At 42.4% G+C, this 18794-nt stretch overlaps 1 protein-coding gene across 2 annotated transcripts in view; it reads right to left on the bottom strand.

Annotated features, from left to right (window-relative positions):
- Nucleotides 1-18434, bottom strand: part of PIERCE1 (piercer of microtubule wall 1) — a 35916-nt gene extending 17482 nt beyond the window's left edge. The window contains exon 1 of one of the 2 annotated variants that reach the window (XM_069241586.1): nt 18259-18434. In XM_069241586.1, coding sequence (XP_069097687.1) covers nt 18259-18419 — 161 coding nt within the window. In that variant the 5' untranslated portion in view covers nt 18420-18434. Of the gene's footprint in view, nt 1-17422; nt 17673-18258 lie in introns of those variants that run through there. The other variant, XM_069241587.1, reaches the window with a different exon arrangement.
- Nucleotides 18435-18794: the final 360 nt, after the last annotated feature.

The following is an 18794-nucleotide window of genomic DNA, read 5'->3' as shown; positions in this document are numbered from 1 at the left end:
ACCATTTTCACTTAAATCTTCAAAATTGCATATCTCAGGTGTTATCTCAGGTGTTACACTGATTGGAGTTTTGTCATTTTGGTTTCAAATAACGTATAAAGTATTAAGTTTTACTGTATTTTTCTAAATTGGTGATGAATTTCTCTTGTGTTGTGTTTTCACTTTATTACTGTTTGAAGTGCCACAAAAATACTTTACACATTGCCTCTAAGTTAAGCTCGAGTGCTTTTGTGCCAGGTTACCAGAGGGTTGAGCACAAGTAGATTTGGGATTTGCCTGTTTCTTCACCCGGCCAGGAATTGTGGTTTCTGCTTGAGTAGTGTTCTAGCCTTCTCAACCAGTAACCCTATCTCCTACAGATAGCTTTCATAATAATATGATCATTTCACAGTTTTACAGTCATGCGATCAATGAAAAAATCCACTAGTACCCCTTAACGGGTTCCTCACTCCCTCGATACGGTGCTCCAGCGCAAACAGAGAGCAGCAAACTACAATCAGAACTAAGCCCCGTAGACAGCGTCCTACACTTGCTGCACATGATGGATACTCTGCAGAGACAGGCTCACTCGCACAAATCAAGATCTCTCCCTCTAATCAGTATCTTATTACAACCCCATTATACTTAAAAATTATTCTCTGCATAAGTTGTGTATGCACTTCTTGTGCATTGCTGTCTTCCTACACACCCTTGCTCCAAACGACAGACAAATGAGAGGCAGGGACCCACTTGCACCAAGCAAACTACAGATCTTTCCCTTTAACATATACCCTGTGCATCTGCCATCAAAAAGTAATCTCGGTATACAAGGTGTTTGCACTTTTTTTCTTTGCTATCTACATGCGCAGGAAAACACTAAACTTAAAAGAAAAGAAGTAGGTCCACTAACTTGAGACTGATCAGCATGTTTTAGGAGATCGTGGTAATTCCACACATTTACCAAGACTGACTTGGACTCCTGATTGACACGTAAGGATGAAAAAAAAAAATTCCAAATAAAGAGCCGAGGTTTTTCTTAAATTGTGTGCCATGGCAGCCATGTTATTGGCCCAATTCTTTAGAATTACAGTAAATAAATGTCCGGCTGTAGATGTATTTTAACAGGTGTAACAACGATCTCAAGAACTGATAATGCAGCGCTTGGTGTTTAAACTCCTACTTTCCACTGATGTGACTGGATTCAACTTTGGCAAGGAAATGTTGTCCTTCACAGGAGGATTGTGGTTAAAATCAAGCTGGGCCCTAAATTAGGGAGGCCCCTGAGCTGTACACGATGTGCCTATCAGGGCTACAAAGTTCACCCCTGGGGAACTTCTTCTGAAGAGGTGCATGTACTACATCGAGAAGGGGTCAGCGAGAAGGGATGGAAAAGCACAAGAGATTAAGAAAGGAGACAGTAGAGGAAGCGAGGGAGTGTGAATGGATTGAGAGCTACAGGAGTGTGAGAATGAAATTGTTGATGAACGTAAAGGCTGAGCAGGCGACATAGAAACAGAGACAGGGAAACAGGACAAAGGGGGTGAGGCAGATAGCGTTATGGGAAGGAGACATGAAGAAGAGCAGGTGAAATGTGACTAGCGAATGGCACTTCTGCAGAGAGGACAGGCACTGACTGATCATTGAGCGAAAACTCCCCCGCCAGCCCGCAGACCAGCATGATGCACACAGGAGGGCTGTGTGAGGGGCAGGTCTGCGTGAATGGAACGGGTTGTGGGGATGGACAGGCATTGGTTATTAACTTGAGGAAGGGGCGTAGGTGGGCAATATGAAAAGCTAGCACTAGGGGGCAGTGTTCGCCTGTGACTGGTGGGCAGAGTTTCCACCTTCTGACACTGCGAGACAGTGTAAGAAGGTGGAAAGAGTGAATAGTGTGAGGACCAGACCCTGATGAGCAAAGTGAGGAGCTGACGCTGGTAATGAATGAGAGGACCCATGACATGCGGCGAGAACTAGCAGGTGGGCAGTATTAGAAGATTGCCGAAGTTATCGGTGTAAGCGGGTGGTCTGAGTGCATAGTGTGAGGACCTGGCACTAACCTTCATACTGGGGCCTGCAGCCCGTATTTATACATTTTTTGGCGCCGCATTTGCGCCTCTTTTTGACGAAAAAACGGCGCAAACTTCCAAAATACAATTGTATTTTGGAAGTTTGTGCAGCTTTTGCGTCAAAAAATGACGCAAATGCGGCGCTAAAAAAGTATAAATATGGGCCTAAATATGGCCCGCAATGTGTAGACTTAGGGGGCCTGTTTTAGTACTTTTTAGCGCCGCATTTGTGTCCTTTTTCTGACGCAAAAGTGGCGCAAACTTACAAAATACAATTAAGGCCCATATTTACACTTTTTTAGCGCCGTATTTGCCGCCTTTTTTATGCAAAAGCGGCAGAAAGTTACAAAATACAATTATATTTTGTAACTTTGCGCCGCTTTTGCGTCAAAAAATGGCGCAAATGCGGCGCTAAATAAGTCTAAATCGGGCCCTTGGTGTCTATTGCCGTCATTTTTAGATCCCGCCTTCGGGCAGCTTTTGCGGTCTCAGCAGCCTTATGTTTTTCAAAAAAGGAGCTTTCAGTCAGGTCTCTTCTTCCATTTACCTTTTAAAATGCCCTTCACAATTTACTGCCGCCTACCACAGCATGCTGTCCTGCACTGTCACCAATGATGTAAACCTGATCATATGCCCGCACAGCTGGCTGGAAAGAACTGCACTTCACTTCCAGGGATGATACCCCTGTGCTGCTTGGGCACTACTTTATTTTTTTGCAGTTTTACCTTTTTTTTGCATATTGCCTTTGCTTGCAAAAACACTACACACGTGCCAAGGCGAGACCTACTGGCTTTGTCAGGGCTTGTTTTATATGGAATCTGGGAGGGAGGCGAGGGGAAGCAACACGGAAGAAGTAATGCACAACACAGGATTAGAAACACGTTTACCTTTAGTGAGGCTACTAAGAATTGTGATCACGTGCAGTTAAGCAGCGCTGAACCAGCAGGGGGAGCCTTTAAAGAGTTCAGACGATCCGACATTAGCCATAGAAGGGTTCACAGACAGTTTACCCCTTGGGTGGCACTGTGAAAAGCCGGCACAGGGCACTGGTAGACAATGTGAGAAGCCGACATGGAATACTATCTGAAGCGCGTCTTTTCCCTGACGCAGGAAAGGCTCATGTGTGAAAATGATTTGCATTTGCATGGTTCATTTAAAGGGTCCCACAAATGGGCGTGCGGAAACATTTATGAAGGTGTTTCTAATGCCTTATGTGGCTTCTTGTGGGTGAACGGAAGGATGGTGGCAGGCTGTGTGGCTCTTGTTGGCTTCGAGGGCAGGGAGAAGTTATGCTTGCGGCATGGCTGAGACGTCATGCGGGGCCCCAGGTTGTTTGCAGGACAGCAGGTAAGAGATGCATGTGCGATCAGACAAGAAGGCGTCAGATTTTTGGAGGCCCTGGAGACTGAGATTCATCCGAAAGGTAATAGGAGGCAAGGCACCCACAAAACAACTACACAAGGAACAAATCAGGAGGGATTAGCAGAGGCCCTGATATATCTCAAACGGTGGACATTAACAGAGCGTGTCATTAGCGACCAGTCAGACCACACTGACAGGCTAAAAACACAATAGACTGATCGTGTGGTTTGAGATAATCAGTCGGTGCTCTGGCGGATTAGCGTGTGGGCCGGGTTTTCTAGCAGGTTGTGGACCGGTTTATGGCCAGGTGGGCTGTTTTTATACTGTTGAGTTCCCCGATATTCCCAAAACAGTGCCAGCAGCAAGCACAAATGCATACAGTCTCCGATACCATGCAATTAACACAAACAGCGAGTCTTTACATTTTCAAAACTGGCCTGATTTACAAATGTGGCCGACTTTTTTTTTTGCTAACTGGTTTGCAAATTGGGGCCACTTTTATTGTGGCGCCCAGGCCTGTTTTATGTCCCAGTCTGACTATAAATACAAACTATCGGATGAAGATATATAAGCAAAAAAGCAGGGCAACCGCAAAGATTGTAGAGACGCTAATGCTTCGAGCAGCACAACATCAGAATTAGTAGAAGTTCTCATTACTGTGTGTACTAAAGTGATCTAGATAAAAGTCGGCAACCAGCAGGGACGCTTTGTTAGGGAAGACGTTTCATCATACCCAAGCGAATTTCGGGAGTCAGAGTTCCCCGACATAAACAAGCAGTTTATGGCAATAAAGATGAAATGACAAATGGGTGACTTTCAGCAAACAGGTGATAAGGTTGAATATGATGAAAACAGCCCTACAAGAAAGGACTGCAGTCTCTGGTGACTCCAAATAGAAAATACATACCCTGCAAAAGTGCACCTAAGACTTTATGACAAATGTGAGAATCTCAAGAACAGCTCCAGGTGGGACAAGTTATAGAATAAGATGACGTTTCAAAAACACTTTGCAAGAAGACGCAGCATGTTTGAACTGGAATGTCCCCTGCATGGTATATGGGCATGTTTCTGTGCCTGGAATGAGGTATAACTGCACGAATCCTTGTTTTCACAACAACTCTTGCATGTCTTCCCTTATTACAGATTTTTTTTTCTCAGGCACATTCCCTTGTTTTTTCCTCACAAACAATGCATGAAAAAACGCCTGAAGGTTCTGGTTTTCTCGCTGTATTCGTAATCCTGATTCAGTCGAAAACGTAGGATACCTTAGCTCAACCATGTTTGCTTAAGTGTAAATATACATATTAAAACAGGTGAGGCCAACAATCCTAAACTGTATGCCAACTCTTCCTATTATTGTGAGCACCGGCCTGGTTTTTAATATGTATGCTGTGCAGTCGTACACGGCACATTGTCACCTCTTTGTTAAACGTATCCGCTAACACGTCCTTCGCACGGTATCTGGACGTTCTCCGGTGCTTTTTCAAGATTTCAGTCAGGGAACTACAGTTTGTGATTTGCAATTTAAAAATGTAGCTTGGGGAAAAAGGAACATAAAAGTTGCAAATAAAATGCAGTTAATAAATAGCTACAGAAGGTACTTGAGAGAGTGTCAGTGTCTGCAGTCGAGTCCGTTTCCTCTGTGCTCCGAGGTCTATTGCGCACGCTTATCCATTTTACAAGTCACCTAACAATATACTTCCAAAACTATCAAGGCAAGAGGTAACATTTCCCTGCAACGAGCAAACCTTGTTGGCTAAAATCGTTTTAGAACTTAGCGAAATTAGAAAAGTTTAATAGTCAAGAACTAGTTTGTGACAGACACAGCACAACAACGTTTTAGAAATATCATATGTAACCATTAAGATGTGACGTGAGAAACAAGTAAAAAGTAATGCGTTTCATTGTTTTCTTAGAAAACTACTAGGAACTGATTTTTACATCAGAAATGAAAAGCAGTAATCTATACAGTGGGCGCACTCAACTCAGAATTCATATTTGTCCGGGCGGGACGCTATCTCCAGCGAGCTGGTGTTTTAAAATGAGCAATTAGATGCAGATAACAACCAGTCACCATTAACACGTAACTTGTGAGCAGAGTCACTGGAGAGCGCACTGGGGTATAAAGCCTGGGTCTCCCAGCTCCCGGCCTTAAAATAAACAATAGCTTCCGATTCCTGTATAACCAAAGCTGTCATTAGACCGAGCCTTTAATCTTTTAAATGACCCCAGAAATGCCTTTAGAGTGGCCCACAGTAACTATTTGCAGATCTTATCAAATGAGCCCTGGGAGTTTTCTGAAGGATGTTACTTATAGGATTCAGGAAACTAAGCTCAATTACATTGACACCGTGTTTGGTCAAAATAGACAGATGACGTCCCATTGAACTCTGAAACATTTAATTTAAAAAATGGTAATATATAACGAAAATTAAAATAAATTTAATATTAACCTTGAACTAACATGTATATATGTTATTATTTAGTAAAGTTAGTTACATGTTATGCATTAATTTATGCAATATTTTTTTCTTAGATTAAGTTTATTGCATTTTAAAGTATGTATATATATATATATATATATATATATGTGTGCGTGTGTGTGTTATAAGGCAGATTATCAGTAGGGATAAGTACATACCTACCACTAGCAATAAGGCCACCAACCCAATGTTAGGTCCAGTCAAGGTCTCAAAACATTGAACGCTGGCTCAAACCCTGGTAGTGTGGCAACGAGCAGGCAGGCTCAACTTAGGAGACAGGAATGCAAAGCATTTAAATACACCAATACAGTAAAAAGTTAGACACAACACAAAATAAAATGTCCACACCAATTTATACAAATAGGAAATAGTTTTATCTTTAAATTGAAACCAAAACGACAAAATTCTAAAATAGGGGACCAGAGATATGAATTTTGAAAAGATTCAAAGTAAAACTGGCGCTTGTAAGCAAAAAGTGCTCCAAGGGTTAAAAAAAAAAAAGGTTGCCCTGGACTGGGACACTGTCAAGCAATGTAACACTGTGACACTTTCTTGGTCCACAACCCCAATCCAAGGTTCCAGAATCCCTGTGTGGTCCCTTGGGATGTTGGGATTACAATGCACTTTGCCAAATCCTTAAATGTCTACTGAACAGTGTCCAGGTGGACTGTTCTGGCAGGCGTTGATGCACGTCACTCTTGGTAGCTCCTTTATACCTGTCGCTTACAGGGAGTCCACTCCAGAATCCTTCAGAAGCCTGGCAAAGTCCTCTTTTGTGAAGGTCAAGTGTGCAGCAGATTCAGTCTTTGAGAGTGAAGTTCTTCTTAGTGCAGACCAGGGTTTCAGCAGGGGTAGTCCTTCTTCTTCTTGTTTACAGGCAGGGATCTTTAGGCATCCACAACACCAATCCAAGGGTCTAGAATATCTGAGGTGGTCCTTGGGATGTTGGAACTATGTTTCCCAGAGTGCACCTGGCCAGTTCCTTCGAAGGCCACTGGAGGCTGTCCAGCAGATGTCTTTTTGGTGGGCATAGTGCAGGTGAAGCTCTGTTAACCTGTTGCTTTCAGGGAGTCCACTCCTGAGTCCCTTTTGAAGCAAGGGAAAGTTGTTAGTGCAGTTGTTCCACTGTGCAACAGGAGCAGCACTTCAGAGTGTAGTCCTTAGGGTTGCAGACCAGAGTTCCAGCAGAGCAGTCCTTCTTGTGATTTCAGGCAGCATATCTGAGATGCAATGCAGCTCAGCCACATTTATTCAATCAACTTGGGGGACAAGCGGGGGCAACCCTGTCCAGTGAGATTCAGGGTGCCAACCAAAAGCATGACAGCTTCCTCCAAAGTGTGGCATTTTCTTGTTGCATAAACCACTACACTTTAAAATCCAAGATGGGCGGTTTTCATCCAGATGAGCACTGTACCATATACCTTTCATTCAGAGCACTGGCCTTGGGCCTGGTTAGGGGAGCCTAAGGCACAGTCAGGGTCAGTTACTACCAGTATCAGCCAGAAGAATTAGGGTGAACATGCTAAAAGGATGACGTTCTCACAATATGTGTATATGTTAAAATACTTTATTATACTTAACATTAGTTCCAATAGGGTATGATTTTAGTTCCCTCTTTTCAATATTTTCCATGGAAGTGTGTTGCTTTACCAGTTAGTGACCATATCTAGTGCTTGACATACTCAAACACTGGGTTGTAGTACATTTACACCTGCTTTGACATCTTTATGGCTTTAGAAACTTTGGAAGTGTGGTTTGTGAATAGCAAGGGTCTTACTCTTTTTGTGGGTGTATGTTTGTTTTATCCAGTCCCTCTCCAAACTAATCCTTAAATTCCCCTAAAGCTCTCCTATTCATTAATAAATGTGCCACATTTTCACATCACTTCCCAGCCCCACCCCACATAGACAACTAAAAACATACACTTGTGTGTGCAGAGAGCTCCACCACTGTGGCAGAGATGTCTGCAAAAAAAAGACAAGAGAGATAGAGATCTCTTGCAGTAGGTTTATAAATTGTATTCTGTTGTATGTGAGTAATACTATAGTTTTTGAATAGGTCTTTCATATTTATATTGACAAATACTCGAGCTTATCTGCAGGACACACAAAGCTCTTCCTACTGTTAAAAGTCTTACGAAAGCAAAAAGACTGTTAGACCGCTCAGCACTTGGTGTGGTTTCTCCTGTCTTTTTTTTTCTTCTGACCTCTTGCTTTTTTATCCAAATGCTGAAATTCCCTTTTGCTGGCTTTAGGACCCTGGGCACGTTATCTGACCAGTGCTAAACTGCAAGAGATCCCTGTATAAATGGTATTGGTGAATGGCTTATCTATGATTGGCATATTTGATATACTAGTAAGTCCCTAGTAAAGTATACTGTGTGTGCCCAGGGCCTGTAAACTAAATGCTACTGATTGTGCCACCCACACGAGTCGCCCTATAAACATGCCTCAGACCTGCCACTGCAGTGTCTGTGGGCTTTAAACTGCCAGTTTGACCTGGCAAGTGCACCCAATTGCCAGGCCCAAATGTTCCCTTTTACTACATGTAAGTCACCCTTAATGTAGGCCAAGGCAGCCCGATGGGCGGGGTTTAGTGTATTTAAAAAGTAGGACATGTACTGAGGAGTTTTACATGTCCTGAAATACTGCTAAATTTGTTTTTCACTATTGTAAGGCCTATCTCTCCTGTAGGGTATCATGGGGATTGCCTTAAAATATAATCTAAGTGTAATTTCCCATTGGGAGCAGAAAGGGATATGAGGTTTGAAGGTCTCTGAACTCACAATTCAAAAATACACCTTTGGATAATTTTGTAATTGTAAGTTTGAAAATGGCACTTTTAGAAAGTGGGCATTTTAGCTGCTCAACCATTCTGTGCCTCTGCCTGTCTGCTGGAATACACATCTGGCTCAGGATGACAGTAGGGCTGTTTGTGAATTCACTCTAGACAGTAACATAAAGGGAGCTAAGCTGTGCCCTGCATATCCTGTTGGGTCTTCCTCAGCTACAATGGTGGGAGGAGCTGACACTTGAATAGGGCTGTGCCTGTCCTCACACCAAGCAGTCTCCAACCCCCTAATTTGTGTCTGGGGCCTGGCCAGGGAGAGGCAGGATCTTGTGCACTACAAAGACATCTCCTTGAAGTTTGCCTACTTCAAAGACAGAGATAAGTATTGGACATCTGGCCCCACAAAGTTAGAACACTTCAGACTGAGAATATTCTGCCAGGAAAAAGAGCTGGATATTGTAGGAGGGACTGCCACTCTGCCTGTTGCTTTGCTGTGCCGGCCTGCTGCTTCTGTCCTGGGATTGAAAGGAATGGACTCTTCTTTCTACATCTTGCTTTCCAAGACTCTCCAAGGGATTGTGCTGAGCTTGCCTCCTTTTAATAAGACTCAGGGACATCATCTACCAGTGCTTGGGCTCTTCTGCTAAGAGTCCTGACTTGCCAAGTGGTGCCAACTTCAGTCCCTAGGCCCTTGGAAGTGGAAGCTGCTGACCTGAAGGAGGAAATACACGCACTCACACGCCACTGCAGAAACATTTATGCTGCGTCGGTCTGGTGGCTGCGGAATCAACACAGTGCCTGGTTCAGCATGATTCCATCTACTCAGCACGTCTGGATTTTCCTCTCATCGTTCCCGGGGTGTCAATTTCTCATTGACATTCGCACCACAGTAAAAAAACGAGGCTGCGTGTCTGTGAATCAATGCGCTGCTTCTCCTGTGAGGAAAGATTTGACACATCACCTCCCCTGCGCAGTAAGGAACTGACGCATCGCTTTGCTTTTCAGAGCATCACCACTTCTGAGACCTGCATTGTCTTTGCTTTTGATGCATCCCAGGCGCTGTGTGTTAAAAGGATACAACCAATGATTCCTATGGATTATGACTCCTTTAAACCTTCAAAAAGTGATATCTTGATTTGTTTTTTTTGGATTTTTGTCATTTTTGGTCTTGTTTTGTTCAGATAAATATTACATATGTTTCTAAAGTAGTGTGGAGTCCTTTTGTGGTTTTCCTGTGTGTGTGTGTCCGGGTGTGTCTGTACAAAGCCTTTACACATTGCCTATGAGATAAGCCTGACTGCTTGACCCAAGCTACCCAGGGGGTGAGCAGGGGTTATCTTAGCTGTGTGACTCCCTTATAAGACTAGAGTGAGGGCCCCTACTTGGACAGAGTGCAAATCACTGATAACTAAAGATCCCATTTCTAACAGAGACAAATAGTACACCACAGAGAGACGAGCTGCAATTGAGGTAACACATGACCAAGAGAGATATACCAAAAGTGCCTGTGAACCAGAAGTTTGAATTCTTTGCTTATTATTGTTATTATGATTATTGTTGTTATATAATTGCCTACAGAGCATAGAATCACTTGTGATAGTCTCTTAAACGCTTGATTCTGAAAATAGAGGGGCTGCAGTACACAATTAAAGTCTATCTATTGAGTGAAGACCTATGTTTTAAGGCCTTTAAGGAACTTGAGTCGGTAATGCTCCTTTCTTATGGCAAAAGATAAAGAGTTCCACAGAAATGGACCCTAAATATGGAAATCTCTACTTCCCCAAATCTGTAGTGTATCCAATAATTGTGACGAGCGGGAGTTAGCCGATCTTACTTTCTGGGCTGAGAGGTATATCTTTAATTTATTTGCTGGAAAGGTGGGGAGGGGCGTAGTATGCTAATAAGAGCAGTGACTTGTTCGAATTTTTTAATGATACTGGTGGTAGTATTTAGAAGATACTGCAGTCTTTTAAAACCGGTTTGAGGTAGGCCTAGATAGGCACAGCTGCTGCGGGTGCGCCAAGATAAAATAAAAGGTTTTGCTGCAGTACCTGTGAGTGAGAATGAGAGGAATGGACAAATCTTCCTGTGGTTCCTAACCGGACACAGCAGGATTTAACAACCATTGAGGTCTAGTAACCTAAGGCTAATTTTGCATCTAAGATGACCCTCCTAGTTACAAGCTGTGTTAACCTGATTGGGAGGGGTTCCAAGTGATGTGGACCATAAAATGGGTCCCATTTGTTGATGTTATTGTAGCTGGCAAAGATTTTTGTTTTTCTGGGTTTAACTTTAAGAACTTTGTTTGCATCTATTATGGAGTTTTTAAAAAATAGGTCGAACATCTAGATGAAGTTGGGAGGTGATAGACCAGTAGTGAGTCATCTGCGTAAAATATGCTTTAACACTGTATTTATGTATTAAAAATGAGAGCAGGGCTAAATATATGTTAAACAATAGAGGGGGTACTTTAAATTCCTGTGGCACACACCAACAAAGATGTTTGGATTTAAATAAATATTAATCTAGCTGGATGTATAGTGAATAGCCACAAAGAGAAGAGGACATTCAAGCAAGGAGTAGACTCTATTGAAAAAGAGGCAAGCCACTCAGGTACCATGGCGTGGTCGATAATGTCAAAGGTCGCACAGAGGTCCAATAAAACTAGAACACCACCAGCAACCATGATTTTTATATCATCTATAACTGAGGTGGTCACTGACTCCGTACCACTCGGAAGTATGAGGCTGACCTGAGTGTCATGAGGACAGTTATCGTTTTCCTAAAATACTTTGAAGTGGAGTGGGGCTGCTTTTTTGATCAATTTTGAGATGCAAAGTAACAAAATGGGTCTAAGAAATTTACATTTTGAGGGGTTTTCATAGAGGGCAGACAATAATATGTTTAAGTTGTTCAGGTAAAATGTCCGTTCAGGTTAAAGTATTTATAAGTTCTCTCAGGTACGGTGAGATTTGAACGCTAGTTTTTGTCCAGACTGACACAGGTGACAAGGGTGACACGGAGGATCGACTTTCTTTTAGCAAATCAGTGATGTCAGTTACAGAAAGTGGGTCATAAGAGATCAGAGGCTTGACAACTGGAGGGTAAGGAGAAGTTGGGTACAAGAGCTAAGGTCAGTCAGTATCTGAGTCTGACTTTAAGAAATGGGCATTTAATTGGGTTGTATGGCTGGCAAATTTTTATTAATTTAATTCCTCTTTTTTTACCTTTCACTCGGAAAACAGTAGCAAAAGTTGAAAAGACAAAGTTAAACAATTGTGTTAGCCTGCCAGTAGCTTCAAGGTTTAAAATGAAGCACACCACGTACATCGCAACCAAAGGAAGCATTCTGGTGAATCAAGTAGCATTTACAATAGAAGGTCAGTATGTTGGAGGTATCTTTTTAGCAGTAACCTAGCTAAAAGGCAGCCAAGCTCAAAACCATAAACTGCAGGATGGCAAGACGCTCGCTAAGCACCCAGGATCTGGAACTCCATCCCCACCCAGATCTCTCACGTTTCCTCCTTCCTTAATACGTGTAAGTATCTGAAGACCCTTCTCTTCAAGCAATACTTCATACTATGTAACCCTCCCCTGATGCTGTACCACCTCTGGAGAGAGGACCACACTTTTAATTTTCCACTCAAACACTTTCCCACCCTAACGTCTGGCCTGCTGCTTCTCGCCTTCCTTCCCTACTCGACCCTCCATTATTTGCCCTCACTTTTGTCTAGCACTCCATTCCTGTGTTTGTGCTCTAGGAATATCTCTACATCCCTAAACACATTGATGTTAGGATAATTATAAGATCTTCTAATACACTTGTGGAAAAAAAAGTTTTGAAATTTCAGGACAGAGTTATTATAGATTGTCAAAATCTTTCAGCAACGTTTTTTTCTAGTGAAGGCATTGAATATTTAGTTCCAATTAAAATAATAAAATACGTTTCCACATCAGGCACGATTTTTTACGTTTCTTGATTTAGAGATTCTTGTATTTTTAATAAGCTAGAAAACATAAATGTCACCATAACCCACTTTATCAAAGATGCCTTGCCGCTCTAAATACTGTTATTGTATAAACTCCTCTAAATATGTTGTCCATATTTTTGTGAGGATCTAAGCAGCTCTCTTTATTAAAGAGAAATTCCACTGTTTAGTCAAAAGACCCAAGGATCTCCGTAGGTTTAGCAGGTGCAAGCAGGTGGACCATTGTGCACCTGGGGGGGGATGGGAGGGGGGTGTTGGCACTGCCTTTGCCATTTCTACCACAGCAGGCCCACCAAATGTATCATTAGCCTGCCAGCTGGTGCCAGTTTTCCCATCTGAAAAGGCTCCTATCTCCATGGTGGGAGCCAGCTGGCAAGGGAGGGAGAGATGGATGAGGATGGGAAGATGTCACAGGGCACCTGGTGTCACTTTTTTTTATTTTTCCCTCAGACAGACACCCCTTGTTGGCACTTCCTATTTCCCCCAAAGAGAGACTCTTAAAGAGGTAAAATTAAAAGTAATGTATCCCTTTAAGCTGCAGAGCATGGGAGACACTAGTGTACTTTTCCTGTTCACAGTGGTGTACCCCCTGAATATCGAAACCACATTATTGATGGGACACAGTATCAAGGACAGAATATCAAATATACAATATTGACAGGTAGTTGAGCCTAGATTTTCTATACCTAATTCCATTTATATGTACCTAAGTTGTACATATATTTTCAAGGTATGTGGATGTGGAGTTAGAAATAGTAATTCTATACTTCCATATATGCACTTACATTTCTATATTTTGTCCCTCCATATTCTGTCCTAAATATTCTTGTACCACAATATTATTGGTATCAATATTCAGTAGTAAAATCGCCCATGGTTCAGGTGTCATGCCCAGACAAAAGAAACGCAGTGGACTTTGCTTCCAAGGTTACTAGCACCTGAAGCTGTTCCAAGCAGTGGACCACAGAGCTGGCAGAGGATCTGGCATCAGAAAAACCACCACTGTGCAGTGAATTCAATAAATGAGTGGACAAGGCAGTTGGCAGTTCATGGAGGCTGTTCCTTTACCACTCACCACTAAATGCAGGAGCCACCGCTGGGTAAAAGAATAGCGACTGCAGCCTTGCCATGGCATGGTGGCAATGCAAACTAGTGGGAAGGTTTTCTCCAAGACAGATCCTCAAAGGGCTGGTCTTTCTTGTGACACAGCTTGTAAAGCTTGTGTTCCTAAAATGCTTTTGAGTTTTCTCGCAGTGCATGGGAAACAACTGTGTTGTTTTCCTGCATGGGACTGTGAACAATGACACTGTCCACCCGGCGGGATCGGATACGAAAATACATGCATGGCTTCAAAGCTTTTTCCACTGGAACCTACTTTGCGTAACAGATGGCAGAGCGAGTAGATGCTCTGCCATCAGGAAGACCACCATAGGGTGCCAAGTTATCACTAACCTCTAAATTAGGCTGCATTATACTGTACACTGATTTCATGTCTATGTACACCTGTGACCTACACAAATTCTTGGACTTGATGGAATCTGTAACTAGGATGACCGTGATTTCTTTACTGCCCTCTTCCGAATGTTCTTTTTGATAACTTTAAAAGTTTATCTTGGCAGGTAACTCAGGTGAATTAGCAAAAAGTATGTTTGATTCATTGAAGAGAGAAGTTTATTTTGTGCCTATATCTTTGATCAAGACCCCATCCACACCCTTTCTATCCCACTCCACTACTGTTAAGCTTTCTCAATTAGAAGGCAAACAGTTTACATCCCCAAGAACTATTTTTCAAGAGTAACAGCAAATTTGCAACCAACTAATTCCAACTTCTTTGTGTGGATATCATTTATAATGCGTTTGGTCCATTCATTTCCTGCCATGCTTCTTGGGCAAGCTTCCAGGTGACAGACACATAACTTGCAAAGCTCGTGCAAGTTTGTTTACTGATCTTTTGTCATCTGAATAGTTTTTGTTCACTTGGGTCGTGTATACAGTTATTGTGCCTATAGACTTTTGAGCCAAATTATGCTGATATGAATCATGCCTCCTCGGTTGTTTGCTACAAAATTAGTTATATCACTTTTTACCTTGTCCTTGAGTAATAGTTCTGAGTAAAGTAGATTTAAGCTTCATGTTATTCAATATCCATGTACTGTCTCAAATGAGAAACATTTGAAGGTCGGATCTGAGGTGTACGAAGAGTTATTGCAAATTGCATTCATTTTGGAGGATAATGACTGAAGACGTCAATCCTAGGATGTTATGTGTGTAGGTAAAATATAGGTGCACCCTCATGTAGAGTAAACCTCCAACATCCAGATGTCTATAAATCTAAATAGTCTTTACGACGGCTTCGTAATAGACTGTCTCATCAAAAATGTATGTGGATATACAGTTTCTGCTTAGTCAGTGATCTGGAGCAATGTTAAAGTCTCCTCTTGAGATCGAATTACTTATTATAGATAACAGAATATGTTTATTGTATCTCAGCAAGGACCATTGAAACTGTCAGGAAAGTACATTTTTACTATGAATGCTGTAAAAAAGATGAGCAGCTAGAGCACTGTACCCCAGGGCATTTTAATTAATTACAAGCATTCAAATTACCTTTTTTTATGAGCAAGACTCATTACGTGCCTGAATTCAGAAAATTAACTGCTGGTGATTCCAATCCAGGGCCCGCATAAAGTATTTTTTGCAAATGGGCGTTGTCAGGTAATGGACACTTTCAGAATAGCTGAAATCTTTTTATGTATCTCTGCTCTTTTACGTCACCATTCCACCATTTAAATGCTCCTCTGTAAATCTATCAGTGGAGTTTCATGATCCATCAGTGGAGTTTCATGGGCTTTCTCACTGGTGCTGTTTGTTTCCTGCAGACAATTTCATCAGAGGCTCTTGATGTATGCTGATGACACACAATTAAATTATCAGGCTTTCCTGTACCTCAGATTTAGACGTCAGCAGGTTCAGTTGTTCTGTAAAAATTATAAATTATGAAACAAATGACCATTACTACACATTGGCTTTCTTATGTCTCCCTCGAATGCCAGCTTGTGGCTTCATTCTCCAGAACAACACACAACTCCTGCATCGACAAAGAAATATATAAGTAGTTTCTGATGAAATTCTATCATTGATCCACAAAATAACAGTAGCCAAAGTCGACTTTTGTCATTCAGTGATGCTCGGAAAGAGTTGCCTTACTCAGCCCCTCTTCAAACAGTCACAGTCCTCATGGCACGTGTTCAGCCAGAACAATATATTTGAGTATACCATCAAGCCTTCTCAATCACCTACGCTAAATTATCCATTCTGTCATAAACAGTTACCAGATTCATGCCACCCTGCAGTGCTAGTGAACACAAAATTTCATTCTAAGATGGTATACCAGCAGTGTGCAAATGTTTTCAAATGCTGCACAAAAATGAATGCGCATGATAATGCAACAAACATTGGAAGTACACATGAAATGGCTCAATGGAAAAATCTAGCAGTATGCAGAACTTGGCACAAAAGTACAGACAGTGAGATGCTGAATGGCAGGTAACCTGGATCACACAGATATGACTAAGAGACTTTGCACTTCAGCTGAAGACAATGCTTGACACTATTCACACTTCGTAGGCCATAAAGTCCACATTACGAGAGATGATTTAACCCAGGATATATGATTGATGAAAATTATTTTCATCCGCTTATATTGCAATTCTTTCGTGGGGTACCGAGCCCTCGTGTATCTTGATTCCACTTGAGAGTGGTTCTTCCAGGGTATTTTTACTTTGCATTCTGGTGCTTGTAGTCATGTTTATCCCACTGTAAAATCAGACAAAAACCTACCTGGGAAGGGCTACTCATGCATGGAGTTAGTAAACTTGAGTGCTCGGCAGGCCTATGTGGTGAAAGTGCTGTTAAAACACAAATGTTTAAAACATCCCTCTCTCCCTCCCTCCCCATCCTGCAACGGTCGATGAACTCTCAATGCACGCATGCTATGAAACTACAAGGCGTGGAATATAAAGATCGGTAGTTTGGATGGGTGCTCTGCCAATAAGGGCGAGGAGATATTGAAATATGGACATAATTGATGTGGACAATGTCATGCGTTGCCATTTCTTCACACTTTAGATAAAATGTGTTTATATTATCCAGTGTATTGACCTTAGAAGGATGAAAGGCTGAGTTGGTTCTGCCCGGATTCAAATGCGTAATGAACAAGTCAGACCAGGGGCCAGAAAAAAGCACGCAAATCACTGAGGCATCGTGCAGCAATCACCTCGCGTTATAAAATGTCACTTCCAAGAAATGAGGCCCAGTGGGGGGACAAGATTACATGCCGTGTGAAAAATGCGATATGTCACTGCTTCAGTCAGATATTATCCGAGGAAACTGCCCCATCTCCTACATTGCCCAGACTTAAGGCGAGCAGATTTTGAAACCCAAAAAAACAAGACATTCCACAAACTACACATAGGACTATTATTTGGCATGAACTGATGGTCTTAGAATGACTTAGGTGTGGCACTAAAGGAAAATAATTGCAACTTTTATACACAGTATAATCCGTGTTAAGTAAATTGTTTTGTTCTACTGACTGCTAACTAATTCTTCATTGGAACATATGGAAACGTGCCTTCTCTCTGCTCAGGCGACCCTCTCTGAAAATCAGGACATCAGCTAAAATTAGTGAAGTTTGAAGGGACAGGTGGAAAAACGGCTGCATCCCAGCAGATCCTGGACACGCTCTCCTCACCTGTAACCCTTGAAGCAGCTGGGGTAGTTGAACCTTTCCGGCAGGTCGTCTCTGACACGGTAGTAGTCGCCTGTTTTCAGCAGTTCCGGCTTGGCCTTGGGGCTGGGGGTTGCCCGCTGCCCCCGCTCCTCGGAGTCACACATTGTGCCAGGTAGGGCGATGGAGGAGCGTCCCCAATGTTAATCTTCCTTTATAAGGGTCAGGAAGCGCCCATGTGCAGCCAGCAGGCGCCCTGTGTGTTGGGCCCACGGAAGCCTGGCAACGGTTACTAAGCAACCACATCCTGCTACACTGCCAGTTCCGCTTAGGTAAACTTCACCAGAGAGCGTTCTTTGCTTTTCACAGTCACTTGCTCAGATCCATGCTTGGGAATCCAACAGTGCGGTCATACCAGCAGCCACAAAACAGCATGAATAATGCATGTTTTTAACGAATTGTTCGGGCTTCTAAGATCTCTACTGGATTTCAATGACATACCTGGACAGAAAGCTCAAGTTTGAAAATCTACTGAGTTTAAGGAGGGCATGGCAGGCACTCAAACTAGAACGGACTACGTGTGGTATTAAATATTTTAGTCAGTGCTGGAAATGGAAAATATCTACGCTGGGAACCCACAATTTTAGGACACGGGGTGTTTTACACTGACAGCCTATGCATTATTTTTACTACCTTTACCCTAAAAAAAACTCTGGTAACATGAAAAAGTGGTAATAAAGTTATTCTTCGTGTCAAATTGGCCACAAATAGAGTACATTTTAAGTGAGATGCGAGGTCTACGTTGTACCAAAAATATAACTTTGTCCCGTGGGAACTTGTGAAGTCACACCCCATGGTACCTTTGTTTTGGGTGATCGTGGAATGTGGTCCAGCTGTGGTCGATCTGACGTCTAACCGCTCCAGTAGGAAACACAACTGATACAAAATTAATTCGTGCTTGTCCGCAAAGTGAGACATTTACTGCCGGGTTGGGGCTGCTCCGGAAGAAAACCAGCAGCATCGGACCCTCCTCTCACACTGGCAGCTGCAGCGCTGGATCGTGAGGAGAAACACGTGTGAGATTGTATCATATTTTTCCAAACAATCGCTGCTGATTATCATGGCAAAATAATACACACATGAGAAACAGGGCATGAGGGAGCTTAAGAACCAATGGAAACGGGGAGCAGTGCGGATTGTTAGGGGTACTTAAAACAATATTTTGTAAAAATAAAATATTTAAGAACTTCAAAACAAAGAAGGCAGTGGGAGAGAGTGTGTGTTTTGTTTTTTATCGACCTGTTTGCACATGTAAAAATCCCTCCGGGACACACCTCACCATACCGACTGCTCCTGTCCCCAACTTTTTAGGAGTGAATACTTTAATTGTGTGTTT

The sequence above is a fragment of the Pleurodeles waltl genome, chromosome 6 (assembly GCF_031143425.1).
Source record: "Pleurodeles waltl isolate 20211129_DDA chromosome 6, aPleWal1.hap1.20221129, whole genome shotgun sequence".
NCBI lineage: Eukaryota > Metazoa > Chordata > Amphibia > Caudata > Salamandridae > Pleurodeles > Pleurodeles waltl.
Note: the sequence above shows the minus strand (reverse complement) of the source record. Positions and strands in the feature narration are given on the sequence as shown.